A 16,768-nucleotide genomic window follows, 5' to 3' on the forward strand; every position below is an offset into this window, starting at 1 on the left:
GAGGTCCTGAGCTTGGCCATTGCACTTCTCTCACCAGAATGATTTCTTCCTTTTAGAGTTCATCTAGCTACATAGGTTTAATTATTGGTTTTGTGACTCTACTTCTGATCGTGCTTCTAGGTAGAGTACCACATTTCTCCTCCAATTAACACTTCTACCTTGGGAGCCTGTTTGTACTCCAAATACAACATACTTAGTAAATAACGTTATCTTTTCATTAAATATTTCCTTCCTGCCACTTCCTTTTTTAGTATATGGCACCACTGTTTGCCCAGGTCCTCATTACTGAAACTTCATAATTAGTTTATTAGTCCACCCACCCTACCATTCATCAGAAATGTAGTGATCATCTCGTACCAGGCATACTGAATGCCAAGGACATGGATGAAGGAGTGAACAGTTGACTGTACTTTCCTTTTCTTCCACCTCATTTCTCTGTGCTTGAGTTTGAGTAGACACATCATGTTTTAAAAGACTTGGATGCCCACTAAATTGTTTTGTTAGAGTCCATTACAAGACATTATACTTCAGATCTCACAAGAGAAAATGGGCAAATTGCATTGACTCTTTGTATTTTTTATATCCTGAATAACTCTTGGTTCCAGACACCTTGTGGAAGGCAATTTATTTAAAAATTTCCAAAGACATAAATCCTAAAGGAATAAACTAAATTTCCTTTTCTTATTAATATAGTCCTCTCAATCTTAAGCAATTTCCTTTTACAAAGTACAAATAACTATGAATTGAGACCTTTATTACAATATTTTAGGTTTGTTTTTTCAGCTAAACTGAGCAAATGTTATTTTTGCTTTTTAAAGCCTTATTATATTACCTAGGTTCACCAGTCAACTTCATTGCATTTCCACATATTGCCCTAATCCAAAGTAAAATCTAATATATTCTTTGTCCTGTGTCTATGTTTAGGAAATAAATATTATTTTAAACACATAATGAACAGCTGCTAAGTCATGACACACTTCAATTTATGGAAAAATGAAAGGAATACCTTATATGAATTTTTATGTTAGTGGTACTTTATTGACATATAATTTACTTACAGTAAAATACACTTAAGTGTATGACACATTGAATTTTGACAAATGAATGCACTCATGTAGTTATCAAGATAAAGAACATTTCCATCACCCCTGAGAATTCCCTTGTGCCCAGTCAATCACCATCCACTCCCCAAGACATAGTTCTGATTTTTATTATCATAGATTAGTGCTGTCTGTTCTTCAGATTCATGTAAATGGAATCATACTGTATATATTCTTTTGTGACTGGTTGTTTTTATTTTTGCTTAATTTTTTTTGAGATTTATCTGCTTAGTTCTGTGTATTTTTTCATCCTTTTTTTACTATGTAATAGTACAACCTTGTGTGAACATAATACCAATACGATTTCTAAATTCGATTCTTTTTTATATAGTTTCCCCAAAACTCAATGTAATAGGTATAAATTAAAAGTTTCTATCTCTAGAAAAAAATTTAGCAAATTTTTATTTTCAAACTTGGAGTTGATTTTTTGTTAGAAAATTGTCACTTCTGTTTCATAAACTGCTCTTGAATTTGCGTAAAGTATCTTCAGCTTTTTGGTTTGTTTATATATTACTACTATTAATAGCTAACTATCAAATCAATGAATGAATACTGAGTACTAGGCTCTGTGCCAAATTCTTTATGTGAATTATTCCTAATTCTTAACAATAACCCTATGAGACAGACAGCATTAGTTTAGAAATGTTTTGTAACTTGCCCAAGGCCACACAACTAGGAAGGAATGAAGCTGTAATTCAAACCCATTTGTCCTTAATTATTTTGCCATATTCTCCAGCACTATAATATTCATTAGAATGGTCACATATATGGTCATTTTGACTTGCTAAGCTTGATCTTTCAAATTTTTGGATATGTACATGATTGTTCAAACACACTTCCTTCACTAGGAAACTAGCATGGTCTACCTAACTCAAAATAGCAGAATCAGACACTATGGAAAAAATCTGGTTGCCTTACATGCTTTTGGTAGGTACTACAGCTCTTTGGGTGGTGAGGAGCTTTGGAAAAGTATTACTTCTTTTACTCATTAGGTGGTCTTTATAAATGATGGATTAGGACTCCTGGGGGAATCTTGAGGATCATTAGATCTGACATTTATGGGGCATGGTATGCCAGATACTGTGATGACTATTTTATGTATATTATCACATTTAATTCTCTAGTGACTCTATAAGATACCATTTTTTAGATATTGAAAATCACACAAATATTAAGGGATGGATTCCTGACTCAAGCATAATAAAAATCCATCCTTTTAACCACAGTGTTTTCTGCACTCTTCTACAGTAGTCATGATCTACCGAGTTTCAATGACTTTCGTTAAGGACTATCTGAACAAGTTCCACAATGGCACCCATCCATGTTGCCATTTTAGTGATGTTGATTGTAAAGAAAATTATCCATTTCATACATTGGCATCTTCACTTCACTAACCAGTTTGTCTCTTCTACTCCAGCCTTCCACTTTCATAGGCACATTCTGGACCTTGCCAACTAGCAGTGGTGCCAGCACTCTAATGTTAATTTCAAGCACCCCACTCTTTGCCTACCATTTCTTTTCATTTCAGCAGATTTTGTCTAGTACTATCACTGCTAAAAATTTTACTCCATTAAGACTGCCTGTTTATCTGTTCAGCCCTAACCTTATCGACCTGAAATTCATGGCCTACTGTAATAATCATTCTCTTAAAAATACCCTCAATTCTCTTGCCTGTCTTTTCTTCTGCCATATGCACCTGGCAAAGTCTCAACTGTAGTTGCTGGAGAAAATAATTCAATTAGGGTGACTGGTTTCACTTTAACTACAAGATAAAATTCAAATACACAATCAATACCCTGCCTAATATCCTATCCTTTTTCTCTAGAAAGTTTGACTTGCAACTCAATAAAATAACTGTTTTGTACCTTTTCTTCTCTCCTTACACTTTCATGCTCTGCCTCTCTTGGCCCCTCATTCCCCACAGTTGATGACTTCACTTCATCCCTTAATGAGAAAGTAAAGCCATCAGAAGGAACTCTCTCATCATTCCACCAACATCTGTCAACATCTGGACCCCTCTCCTTTTTCTTCTTGTGTAGTGGATGAAATGTCCCTCTGGCTTTCAAAGTCCTCTTCTCCCCTTTCTTCAGAGTCTCCTCCTCTCCTTGCCAATTGATATCAATGGACACAACTCATTTGAGCTTAGAAGGTCTTATGACACAGAAGGCTGCTCTCTTTTTCTCTTAGAACACCCTCTTCTTTCAACTTTTGGACTCCATGCTCTCCTGTACTTCTTCCCCACCATTGGATGCTCCTTCTCAGTCTCCTTTATGAACTTCACTATCTTACATAGAAAGATGTAGTTCCTGCCTAGATAATGACAACTTTCAGGTTTTAAGCTTAAATGTCATTTCCTCAGAAGACTTGGCAGACTGGACTAGTTTTGATCATCAAGCTACATGTTCTCATTTACATTGTACTTTTCTTTCATAGCATTCATCGCCTATGAGAATAAATGATTTTGGGTGTAATTATTTGTTCAGTGTCTGTATCTTATTCTGCATTGTCTGTATTACCCATCAGGAGTCCTAAATGCTGAACACAGAGCTTGGTATACAGCAAATGCTTGATAAATATTTGTAGAATGAATTAACGTGTAGGTGACTGAACGGGCTCAACAAATGTTATTTCTCTTTTCCTTTCCTGTCTTATATTTAGAGAAGTATGGATATTCCTGGGTTGTAGCATCAGAAAAGGCTTTCCATAGAAGAAAGGCAAGTTCATGGTGTGATAGACATTGACATATGTTTAAAATTACTTGAGGGTATGCTTATGGATACCTCTTATAGGCAGTTAAAATGTAGATCTGGATCTCAGTAAATAAGTCATAATTAAGGATATAGATTTTTAAATAATAAAAAATTTATTTTTACATCTGTTTTAAAATTTGTCATCTGCTCCAAAGTGTCTTAAAATGAAGGAAAGAAGACAAGGGGATTTCTAGGGTCAAATGCCAGGATATAAAACATATAATGTGTACATTTGGTACAAATTAAAATTATTTAAACTCTGATCTGACTTGGAAGAGTCAGTCTTGAAAGAATTACAGTGGAAATTGTAACACAAATAGAATTATATCCCTCCGCTGCCCAACATACACATTTTTTGGCAATAAATCCTGAGCACAGATCTGGAAAAGGCAGAAAAATACTCATTCATAGATAGTAGTATTCCAAAGTCAGGTACATGAAAGGTTATAGGAGTTTGGAAGTCTTGCAAAGTTAATTACAATTTTACAGTTCTGGATGACACTCAAACGAAGTCAATTTCAAACAAATATCAGAGTTAGTTTGAAAGTTATATCACACTTCAGCTTGAATTCAAACAAGATTGCATTAAATAATGAAAGTCCTGTGAGAATCAAATTTCATAATGGTATCAGGTACTTCTTTAGATGTTGTAAAACCATATAACCCTTTAAATACTATTATCTTCATGTGTTTTCAATAAATGAGCTGATTTTTATGAGCAAAAAACTGAATACAGAAAGATGTGACTACTTTCCTCTCTAAACTGTGTTTATATGGCTCAGGCACCGCAGTGCACCGTGGGTCATCTCCCCAGAAGTCCAGACCAAGTTCTATGGAGCTCTGGGCATGTTAATTTTGCAAACTGATATTTGTACTAGAGTGATAAACAGTCTTCAGTTTCATTAGCAGAGAAGCAGGAGATCGTTGATTTTAGGAGAGTGTCTGAGAGGATGTGAGAGAGAGCTGCCGAAGATGGTTTCCTGGTCGTGACCCATGGATGCTTGTGGGATGTAGGACGGCATGCTGTTCCACAGTTCAGTGTTCTTTTTAATCCTAGACTTTGAGGTGAATGAGTTGCTAATATTAAAACCTTCCCCATATTTGAAGAACAGTTTGTCATTTACTTTGTTGCTGCCAGATCCTTTAACTTTTTCATATATATATTTTTTCCTTAGATAAGAGCACCAAGGCAATTCCTTTACAAGCTTTTCTTTTCAGCAGTGGCATGCAAGCAAATCATTTTTAGTGGTTTTTGTGCAAAGCTCAGTAAATAGATTTTATTTTTCCATTGTAAAATTTATAAACCTTGTGCCATTTGGGAAGCTGGAGAGGAAAACTGTTAACAAAATTATTAGCGAGTTAAAGTAGAAATGATAATACTAGTGGCCCAATAAAAAGTCTGAGAAATCGACTATTGGTGGTAAAGAAAAAGAAGCTGCTACAGTCTGATTTAGGGTGGCAGGTACAAAAAAATGTAACAGATAATGCATGCAATGTATTTCTCTATGATTCTTTAATTTTCCCAGTTCTTGGGATTTTGGGGAATATATATGTAGATGAGTAAACATGAGAAAGATAATCCTCCAGATCTATTGATCGATGATATACTTTTCATGAATATCTTCTGATATGAATATGGTTGGCTTGAGTCAGCATAAATAAGTGAAAGGAAGTTCTTCCATATTTGAACCTTGTAGACATTTGTCTGTTATTTCATTGAGCTACTAGTTACTTCAACTAGACAGATAATTGCTTATAGCAAGAGCTAGGGTTCAGAGATCGGAAAGGATCATGCATATGATATGGCATTGCCACTTTTGAGGCCAGCAGAAATAAGTGCATTGAGGATGAACAAATTTGGTTCCGAGAATATAATTGCTTAGTTTACTAGATATTAGGAAATGGTCTAGTTATGTATATGTAGTTATGTAAATATTTACTTGAAATCTACCTAAATCACTTTACGATTGAAAAACCTCATTTGGAAAGTTTTATGGAATCCATTTCTTTATACTTCAAGCTAAGTTATGTGGTAATGACATCCTATTAGACTTAATCCAGTGATGGTATATTTTTGACAAGAATTTTTTATTAGAACATATGCAAATTTCTGAAGAGTTACAAGTATGTAGATAATTTATCTACATGCATTATTTTTGATAAATAGATATTTATTTTTAAATGGCAAAAAAGCATAAGCAAGCCCTTATCTATATGTGAGTGAGGCTAATTTGTAAATCAATTAGTATTTATTTCTTCTCAACTAAGGATATTTCTCTTTAAAAAATGTACAACATTTCTGTACAAAATAAAATTACATAGTAGAACTAGATAACTTTCTATTTTCTTTCAAATAGGAATACAAAAAACAATTGTGTTCCCATTTAAGAAATGTTAATTTCTTTAAATTCCCATTTAAAATGTTAAAGTTATTATTAGAAGAGTATTTTTAAAAATGCCAACCAGCATAGATATTATCCATTATTTATTGACTTGAGATCTTTATTCTGCAGAAATTGTGTGTGGAACATTATCTGCAGGACAAGGGAATTGCTTGTGTAACAATGAGAAATTCTCACCTGTCTCATGGGCCAGGACAACAGTTGTTACTGCCATAGCATGTTATCTATTAGTCCAACTGAAAATAAAATTTATTTTGATTTAAAAACACAATGTCAAGTGCTCAACAAAAGCTTCCGCTTTTTATTGGTCTCCATGCTAACATAAAATACTTTTTAAACAAAATGTTTTTGTTGGCTTTCTTTCTGTGAGTCATCTGTTCTTTTTTCCTTTTTCTGGGTCAAAATAGAAGAAACACATGCCATTTTAGTTTTAATGGAGCTTTCTCAAGGGCACTATTTACAAGAAATCTTTACACAAACTAACTGTTTTCTAAGATAATTGTATATTTTTTATATTGACTTTAATAACTAACAACATACCATGGTTATAAGAATGACATATATTTCTTAGCAAAGTAATCTATAAACAATGTAGTAATCCATTTTCCAAGATATTAAATGATTTGTCATATATATGAAGCATGTTGAAATATTTAAAACTTTTATGATACATACCTACCTGTATTACATATAAAATGTGTTTTGCTCACTACTCACCAGATATTTAAAAAACACGAAACTCCTCACTTCAAAATATGCATATAGTAATTTCCTCTACTAAGCATAAAAATACCATTGAGTTAAATAGCAGTTATTCTGCCCATAGGAGGGGCAGAATAATTTCTTTAAAACTTCATGAAGTTCACTGGATTGTAATAATACCTGCTTATCTCATTGAGTTGCTTTTAGATCTAGGAACTAATATTTGGAGGAGTGCTCTGTAATCTGTAAGATGTATGTGAACACAGGTGTTATTCCACTGGGCTAAGCCAGTTACCTGAGCATAAGTAGAAAATTGCCTCTCAGTAGGCATTGAGTCTACATCCATAAGCACTACACATTCTCTTTCAGCATTTAGGAGTTGTGCTGTCCTCATGTGTGGTGGTGAACAGATTTCCTCAAGATTTGGGTGATTTGGGTAGTATGCAGGAGAGTAAGAACTTATGAGCCTACTGATATTGAAAAAAAGGCTATGTAGATAGAATACACATAAATGTAATTCCAGAGAAAGAGATCAGATACATAGAATCACTAAAAGCCTTCTTGCCACCAAACTGGTCCCAATCTAACCCCTGCCCCCAAAGTGAATAAACGAAAGCTAATGCTGATATTTTGCTTATAGATAAAATGTTGTATTTTTCAGAACGCTGTAAATGTAAGCCTATTAGAGCTACACAGAAGACCTATTTCCGAAACAATTACAACTATGGTAAGGATAACTTCATGACCGACCTGTAAACTGCTGTGTTAAGAAAGGGGTGTGTGTGTGTGTGTGTGTGTGTGTGTGTGTGTGTGTGTGTGTGTGTGTGATTAGTTGAGCAGTTTAAGAATAAGGCTTAAAAACAAGTAAACAAGAACGACTTTTAAGAGCATACCTGTCCCAAATAATTAAAGTGTCTCATGTGGGCAAAATTCTTAACAAATACTTTATTTTGAAGCATATCAGGCAGCATTACTGGCATCTTAGAACCATGTGATTAAGTACACAGAGATACATTTCAAACTAGATGGAAGAGACTCTTCCTTCCCAGAGAGCCTGAGGAAGATGCGAGCACAAGTATTTGGAGCTGCATGGGTCATCAGTTGTGCTTTAAATTCAGCTTCACTGAGGTGAACAGAGGAGCACTTTGATGCATAAGGGATGGTTAATAGAGTTAAATTTGGCTTCTTCAATCACTCTATTTCATGGAAAACAGTGACAGAGTTGGAAAGTAACACTTATAAAAGTTGTTAGTATTCAATTAAGGAAATATTATCCAGCTTGATGTAGAATGTAGACATTCTGATAAAATATTAATTGAAGAGCTACTGATTAAAATGTGGCTGAAAAACTTAAGTGAAGGAGAAGGAAAAGCCTGTCTCTGTGTCAGGTACTGGGCTAGGTGGTTTCCATGCACTGTCTTATGTAATTTTTTCAACTGCCCCATGAGATGTATTATTATCCTTATTTTATTAGTGATTATTGAACCGAAATTGTCCTTTCTTTGATTATTCAGAATGTACTTTTGGGTACCACCATGCTTCAGAGTCACAAATTTCAATTATCATTTATTTAGAAGGATCAGTTAAGAGAGTTTTCCAGTTGATAAAACAAGGGACAAATTAATATTTGCTGTATTCCATCAGCATTTGTGACTTTTTTCTAGCATCTATGAGATTAATGAAGGTCACGTTACTATCTCTGTAGAAGACTGTTAATACTGAGTTAATGAATAAACATGGCAATTAAGTAGATTTTTGACAGGAACTTTATTATTAAAATGAGTTTTATTATTGAATTTATGTGCCCTATTTTAGAAGCTATAAGACATATACAGCAGATTTATTTCTACTTTTGTACTTTTGGGAATTCGAAGAAGAGAAATGGGCACAGTAACCTTTGCTATCTTTGAAAATACTGTGTATTAAAGGTATAAAGTAGACAATTCTTTAAAATAAATGCATGGAATTTCCGAGTGTTTCTTCAATGAATTCAATTTCTATTTTTTGCTTACTACTCATCTTAAGAAGAATCTATTTTCTCTTAGCCAATGGTGGATGCACTTTCCAAGGTTGAAAGGCCATGTTTATCTAAGAGGTCAGACTCCTGGCTCCTCATCTGAGGACCCATCCCTCCAAAAATCGTAGGGAAAATCACAGGGAAAGGGAGGTCTTAATTTTCAGGAGATTAGCTTTTTAAGATTGAAAAATGCTCTGTGAACTTTTAAGTACAGTTACACTAAAATCAAAAGTATAATAAAAATATTAAAGAAATTTAGTTGAATTTGCATATATTCTTCTTTACTTACTAATTTTTACTTTATCCAACTTTCTTAGTGCTGCAGTGGTTGGTGCTGTTTTTTTCTGTTGTTGTTGTTAAAAGTCAAAATACTGGTGGTTGTAAGTAATGGAATAAGAATATCTTTGACAAAATAGCTAAGTGAATATTATAACATAAAGTGAGATGCAGATTACAATGAATGGAAAGAAGATATAGCCAAGCAATAACCAGGTTGCCTGTAGTTTAAGGATTTTCACTTGTCTGAGGCTTACTTAGAACTTCTTTGGGGGAAGGCAGACTAAATATAGGGCAAAACTCTGAAAAGAAAATACATTTTAAATTTTGAAATATGTTGATTTTTATCTTACTTAATTATCTCATGTGTCTACTGAGAAAACAAAGTGAGGATGGGAACAATGGATAATTCAGACAAAACCTCTTCTTCATTCAAATTAATTCAGGTAAAATTCTCGAGCTTTAACAAAACTACTTGAATAATAAAGTAAGTCTTGTGGAGAGATATTTATTTTGGAGTGGGTACATGTACTAAAAGTTTCTAATAAAAATAGTAGACACACTGGGTAAATAAATCATTAGTTTAAGAACATTTGCACAGTTCACTAATCTCTAATGGTTGATGGATACTACGAAGTACATTCATATAAACCAGGACACAAAAAAATGTCTACTAGCTGGGGTTGTGAATTTATTGGCATTGTGATCCCCCAAAATGACATTTCAAAAGGGAAATCTTATCTTTTATCTTTTGTTAAAATATAAGATAGAGAGAACACTGATGGAAAGGGATTCCTTTGCTCATGAATCACACCAAGCAGGGACAGAGAGATTGTAGTTATATTTTGTTTGCTATAAATTCTCATACTTGAGATAACTAGTTTTTTGAAGATTGATATACCTGTAAAACAAAAATGAGGTTTTGTCCAAAAGTTTTTAGAATTCCTTTGTAGTTTAAAATGCCTAAAATATGTGGGAAGGGACTAGGATGAAAGTGGTTTGCTGGATTCATTTGGATACGTTGTGTTTTCCTCTGCGTAACATCTATGGATATTGAACCAGAGCAATGAGGGTGCCTGGGAAAAAGCCATCGGCTTCTTATTAACTGACATTCTACTTCATCTTAAACTTTTTCAAACTCGCCCTTTAAAAAAAAAATTCATTTACTAGAAGCAAGAATCTAAAAACTTTGGCTTTTGAAAAGATACAAATATAGAAAAGAAGCAGAACTGTACTTGCTAGGTTATGGATCAAGTACTTTAACTTTGCAACTGAATTGATTATTTTGAAGACAGTTTGTCGTTATATTAAGAAGTGAAGCCAACACTTGTAAGATAAATTGGGTGCCAGTATATTCATTGAGAGAGGTAGATTAATGCAATTAACATGTTAGACCATATTCCATAGCACTTGAGGGGAAGCAATGTTGGAGTGCCTGACTTCACAGCAGATGAAGGAAATAAGATCTAGCGGTGCCAGTTTTAATGAAAAAAGAAAATGTAGTATACTTACAAAAGAGTATGAAAGATAATATGCACTGAAACAAAGGAAGAAACGAGTGATGTTTGAACAATGAGCTAAGACGAGTAAGGTGAAAAGACTGCAGAACACAGTAGAACGAGACAACCTTATGTCACTAAAGAGACCCTCGCTCTTTAGAAAATCCATTAATAGACCTAATAAAAGAATGCCGACAAGAAATTAAAGCCTATTTAAATACTAGGTCTTTAATATGATGAAATTAATCAAATTTAAATTTCTGCTGGCAGCAATTGAAACTGCACACACACACACACATACATCCAAAATAAAAATTGGGAGGAAAATTACATCAGATTCACCCAATCTTTGATTGTCTAAATGAATTTCTCTCAATGAAATATATACACGCATATGCATATATACACCCAAGTAGATATGCACTCAAATTGGAAGATCAAGGCTTTAAAGAAACAGGTGTGTTGTGTAGTATGTCACTCATTATCACTATGACAAAAAATCTGGTTGACCTTTCTTCTCCATTTATGGAGCATCAAGTGGAGAAAAGTTGACTAGAAAGAAGCCTACTTGTCTGTTTTGAATGTGGCACCTATTGTGTATCATATCACCATATCAGCTTTGTTGTCTTTTACCTAGTTATTCGGGCTAAAGTTAAAGAGGTAAAGACCAAGTGCCATGATGTGACTGCAGTAGTCGAGGTGAAGGAGATTCTAAAGGCTTCTCTGGTAAACATTCCAAAGGACACCATTAACCTTTACACCAGCTCCGGCTGCCTGTGTCCTCCACTTAATGTTAATGAGGAGTATATCATCATGGGCTATGAAGATGAGGAGCGCTCCAGGTAATACACTCCCTAAAGATTCAGACTAATTCCCATGCCTATCCTATCCTTATTGCTTTTCTCTAAAGATTTCTCTGGGGTTCTTACCTTGAGATCTGTCTACCATCTAGGGGATTACAGGTAGGTTTTAGTTGGGTCCCTCATTTCATGTATTGGATAGAAAAGTGTATATGTGCAATTTGTAGGGGCACATTTTTCTGGAGAGAGGGATAAATGCTTGATGTTCTTAAGGGAGTCCATGCCTCCCAAATAGTTAAGAATTACTGTTCTAAAACTTGGCTGGCCTGTTCTAGAATAAAGAGGTAAGTCTTTCTTAGCAAAGATTCCTTGTATTTTTCAGTAATATATTTTAATTTTTAAAAAATGATTGCTTCTTTAAAAAATACAGATTACTGTTGGTGGAAGGTTCTATTGCTGAGAAATGGAAGGATCGACTTGGTAAAAAAGTTAAGGTAAGCCTATATTTCATGTTCAAAGTGATACATAAAAAATAAAAGTAGAAAAGCAGCCATGTGTCATTTAACAAAATAGCTGCCCTTAACTACATCAGAAATAATAAAAACTGAGAATATATATATATACACGCACTTAAAATTCCAAGGACTGTGTGTGTTTTTAATCTGTTTCACTTAAGAAATTCGGTATATGTGTATCAGAGATCTAACTATAGTTGCCTAACTTCTCACAGTGAGAGGTCTAGCTATGGTTAGTCCAGTCCTGTAGTGTGAATTCACATTATCATTAGAGCTCCAGGCTCCTTCCAGCTTATTGCTCTGCCATTTTTAAAGGTATTGCTTCCATACTCATGATTACCTTGAGGTCACAAGATGATGGTTGCCCCACTTCCAGCATCACACCTACCTTTCAGGGAGAAAGAAAAGGGAGGTATAAAGGAGTCTTTAAATGCCTTCTATAGCAATTTTTACCTAGGAGCTGGGGTCTCATGTCCATCCCCTAGCTGCAAGAGAGGCTGGGAAGTGTGGATTCCATCCCTCTACCCCAACCCCCGCCGCTGGGTATATTGCTTCCCTGGACAAACTGCAGTTCTGTGAGTCAAAGTAGGGAGTAAAAGATGAGTAGGAAAATACCAATATTGTCCCAGTGCACAGACATCAATTCCTCTGTACAAAGTACAGCCACATTCTTCTGTATATAAGAGATCTGGCCAAATTAGGTCCAATAAAGTAGTTTTATTTTTAAGTCCATGACTCTTAGGTATTGGAAGTGATACACTGGAAAATATCACAGTAAATTATCTTATTCTAGAAGGTTCCATTTCTTTTTACTCTACGAAGCAAATCTGTTTTAAAGAAAGGAATGTGGGAGAGTATGTATGGAGTGGCAAAGAATCGAAAGGGGTGTGTATGTGTGCGGTGGATGGGAAAGGGGAAAGGTAAGTGGGAATTGCACCAAACATAATACATCCTCTTCCTTCTGTGAGTTTGAAGGCTTGGGAAACATTTACAGGGTAAGTTAAACACCCCTGGGCAGTTTATCTTATACATCTGGCAGTTGACACAGCAGACACATGTGAGTTTAAGTGACCTACAAAAATGTAGAGGGCATTACTTTGCAGGGAGAAACTACCCTCCAGCAAGCTCTTTTATTCCTCTAGGATATTTGTCAAAAGTGAGATATATTTCGATTTCAGACCTGTGAGAATTCTCTATTTGTATCTCTTCAATTAGTTTGGTGTTTATTAAAAAGTGGCTCTTCTTCAGTATGTTGGAATCTCTTACTGTCCTTTTAATTTGGTTTTCTGCTTGCTAATGCAGAACAGGAATGTGTCCTAAATTCCTGTACCAGTTGAAAGAGCTTTCAACATCCCTGCTGCAAGGCATGTAACAAGGCTTCCCTTTTGGTACCAAAACAATTATCATCATATAAAGACTCAGGATGCATGACTTATTTCTCCTGTTTCTTAGTAAGGCAAGGATATTGTCTATTGCTTTCTACAGAAAACTCACAGAGTTATTATTGTAAAATCATTTATATTCTCAGTCTAGATTTAAGCATGCTAAAGGAAGAATTAAACCAATAATTTGAACAATTTTAATTCATATGCAGATACTCAGGGCTAAAGACCTTAGGTGGAGAATCTCTTTTGGCTACAATTATTGAGATCTTTACTTTAGTTTTCCAGTCAATTTTAAGATGTAAAAAAAGAGTTTTGTGTATGATACTTTAAAAAGTTGCCCTTTCAACTGATTTTTTGCTCTCGGTGGCTAGTTCAAGAATTAAATGAAGACCTTTTTATGGTTTTGCCATACAAATGGTTGTTTACCTAAGTCTCTGTTATAAGTTTGTGCAAATCAAGATATTTGGCCTGTCTTGGGGAGCTGAGAATCAGAGTGTTTTTTAGTATGAAAAACAATAAGATTATGGAGTAAATGGTATTAAAATGAAGAATTACTTTTGGTAATTGAAAAGTAATTTATTATGTACTCAGCTCTTTATACATTTTTTATCTGTTAAGATTCAGAACAGTCTTATAAGCAGATTCTGCTATTAATTCCAATGTGTTAATAATGAAAATGAGGTTTAGTAAGTTCAAGAAACTTTGCATGGCAATTGATTGGGTTAAAATTTGAACTTGGGCAATCTGACATTAGCTCCTTGCTACTGTTGTGGTCCCTGGACCAGCAACATTGGCATCACCTGGGAGCTTGTTAGATTTGGAAATCTTGGGCCCTATCCCAGATCCACTGAATGAGAATTTGCAATTTTACAAGATTGCTAGGTTATTTCTATATTCATTGAGATTTGAGAATATTGCTGTAGTCCTTATTCACTACCTATAATATCCATGACATAACTCCCTTTTAACTTATTATATCACATGTAAATGTTTTTGGCACTGTTAATATGAAATATTAGTAAACTTGATTGTAGTTATTAAAAACATTGGTAATGTCTGCTTTGTAAAACTTAGAACTAAGGCAAAAACTTGTCTGTTCTATTCGTTGCCCTTGGTAGATATTACTTAGAAAGATATTTTTGAGAGACCCCATTCCCACTCTAAATTTTCATTTTTTTCCATGGCTCAAATTACATAGATTTAAAAAGCCTGTTTTTAATGTATTGTAAGAGAGGAAGATGAAAAATATCCCTTCCTTCAAATTTTCCATGTAAATCTCCCATTTGTTGATCACCTGTGAAATGCCAGTCTTGGGTATGTTATTTCAGGAAATACCCACGGATATTGATAGATATTTGTGTCACCATTTACTGATGTAGAAATTTTAAGTTTTAGGTTTGATATGAATGCATTATTGATATAGGCAGCCAATGTTGTGCTTTTTAAAATTTGAGAATTATGTTCATATAGTATCAATTTCATTGTTATTCTGGGATAGAGATTTTGTACTTTCGGAAAGTAGTAAAATGCTTTTAAGATCTGACTTTGCAGTCTTGCTCAGTTGTTAGAATAATAGAAATGATGACCCTGGTAATATGTGTGTGTGACCATTTTCTGTTTTAAATTTTACAGCGCTGGGATATGAAGCTTCGTCACCTTGGACTGAATAAAAGTGATTCTAGCCATAGTGATTCCACTCAGAGTCAGAAGTCTGGCAGGAACTCCAACCCCCGGCAAGCACGCAACTAAATCCTGAAATGCAGAAAGAACATTAGCGGACTTCCTATTAAGACTTGCATTGCTGGACTAGCAAAGGAAAATTGCACTATTGCACGTCATATTCTATTTTTTTACCACAAAAATCATGTGGTAACCGATATTACTTCTATTTTCTCTTTTGTTTTCTGCTTTTCTCTTTCCTCCTCCCACCCCTCTTTTTTTGTGGTCTAAATGCAAATCCTTAAACATATGTATTCTATTTCATTAATCATGGGAAAACTATTCTTTGCAATAATAATAAATTAAACATGTTGATACCAGGGCCTCTTGCTGGAGTAAATGTTAATTTACTGTTTTGCACCCAGATTGGGAATGTAATATTGGATGAAAAGAGAGAAAGCTAACTATGCTGTACAACATACTCGGCTGATCTAATTACAACCTCATTTCTCATGCCTTTTGGGCATTCTCCTCACGCTTAGAAAGTTCTACATGTTTATATAGGTAAAATAGCAGTTTGAAATCAAATACCACACAGGCAAAGTAATCAGCAAGCACCAGGAAGCATTTACGAGGAAAAGACACACAAGATGAATTATTTGCAAGATTGGCAGGAAGCAAAATAAATAATGTTAGGAGCTGGGGAAGGAACATTTTGCCAGATTGAGAAGCACAACTGAAACCAGTAGCTGTTAAGGTGTTAACGGTAGCATTTATCTTTTGGTTATACATTTGATTTATTTATGAATATATTAACCAGCATTAGGGAAATGAATTACAACTAGACATCTGCTGTTATCAGCATAGCTCTGTTTAATTTGCTTCTTTTAAAATAAACCTATTGGTGTGAGTCTATTTTTTTTTTTTTCATTTAAAATAAATGTGACTTGCTGCATTGACTAGGAAAAGAAAGTATGTATGTGTGTGAACTAGGGTATTACTTTTAAAAGGTATGTAGCTCTATAAAATGCTGTAGTTGCGGGATGGTAAAATGTGCAAGGTTTTTTGTTTTTTTTTTGATGTGTGTGTCTGTATTTGTGTATGTGTATGTCTGTGCACTCACACCCAAGCTGGACTGAATTACAGGCCTGTGCACTGGCCTGCACTTTATCATTTGGATGTGTGCTGTTTAATGCTTGGTAAAATACGTCTAAAAAAAAAATTATGGTTGTCAGGAGAGAGGCTACTCTGACTTTTGAACCAAATGAACATTCTCATTCCCCAAGCTGTAGTGCAATCCCTGAGGACCATGGGAAACATGATGCTTTTACTTCCTTCCTTCAGTGGGATTCTTTAGAACCTGTGCCAATCATTTGAAAGTCTCATTCTCTTCAATTTTCATATTTAATACTAGCAGAACCAAATTTCTAAGGTATGGTATGCTAAAAATAAAACACTACGAAACAAAATGTTGCTGTTTTTCCTTCTACAAGGATAGTCATGCAAGAATGAAAATTATTCCTGAACAAAAGCTTCCTAAAATGGTAAATAATAATGTATTTAAATTCTGTTTTGGAAGAGAACATCCTTCCTTGCCTTCTGACTGACCCCAAACTTTAACAATTTTCTTAATCTTAGAAGAAAGAGCTTTTATCTTTGCCTA

At 34.5% G+C, this 16,768-nt stretch overlaps 1 protein-coding gene across 1 annotated transcript in view; it reads left to right on the forward strand.

Annotated features, from left to right (window-relative positions):
• The window catches only part of FRZB (frizzled related protein), a 27,636-nt gene extending 11,618 nt beyond the window's left edge, over nucleotides 1–16,018 (forward strand). Inside the window, exons 3-6 of the mRNA XM_011356494.2 lie at nucleotides 7,616–7,681; nucleotides 11,384–11,588; nucleotides 11,977–12,040; nucleotides 15,079–16,018. Coding sequence (XP_011354796.1) covers nucleotides 7,616–7,681; nucleotides 11,384–11,588; nucleotides 11,977–12,040; nucleotides 15,079–15,195 — 452 coding nt within the window. The 3' untranslated portion in view covers nucleotides 15,196–16,018. The remainder of the gene's footprint in view (nucleotides 1–7,615; nucleotides 7,682–11,383; nucleotides 11,589–11,976; nucleotides 12,041–15,078) is intronic.
• Nucleotides 16,019–16,768: the final 750 nt, after the last annotated feature.

This window comes from Pteropus vampyrus, unplaced genomic scaffold (assembly GCF_000151845.1).
Source record: "Pteropus vampyrus isolate Shadow unplaced genomic scaffold, Pvam_2.0 Scaffold2, whole genome shotgun sequence".
NCBI classification, from domain to species: Eukaryota; Metazoa; Chordata; class Mammalia; order Chiroptera; family Pteropodidae; genus Pteropus; species Pteropus vampyrus.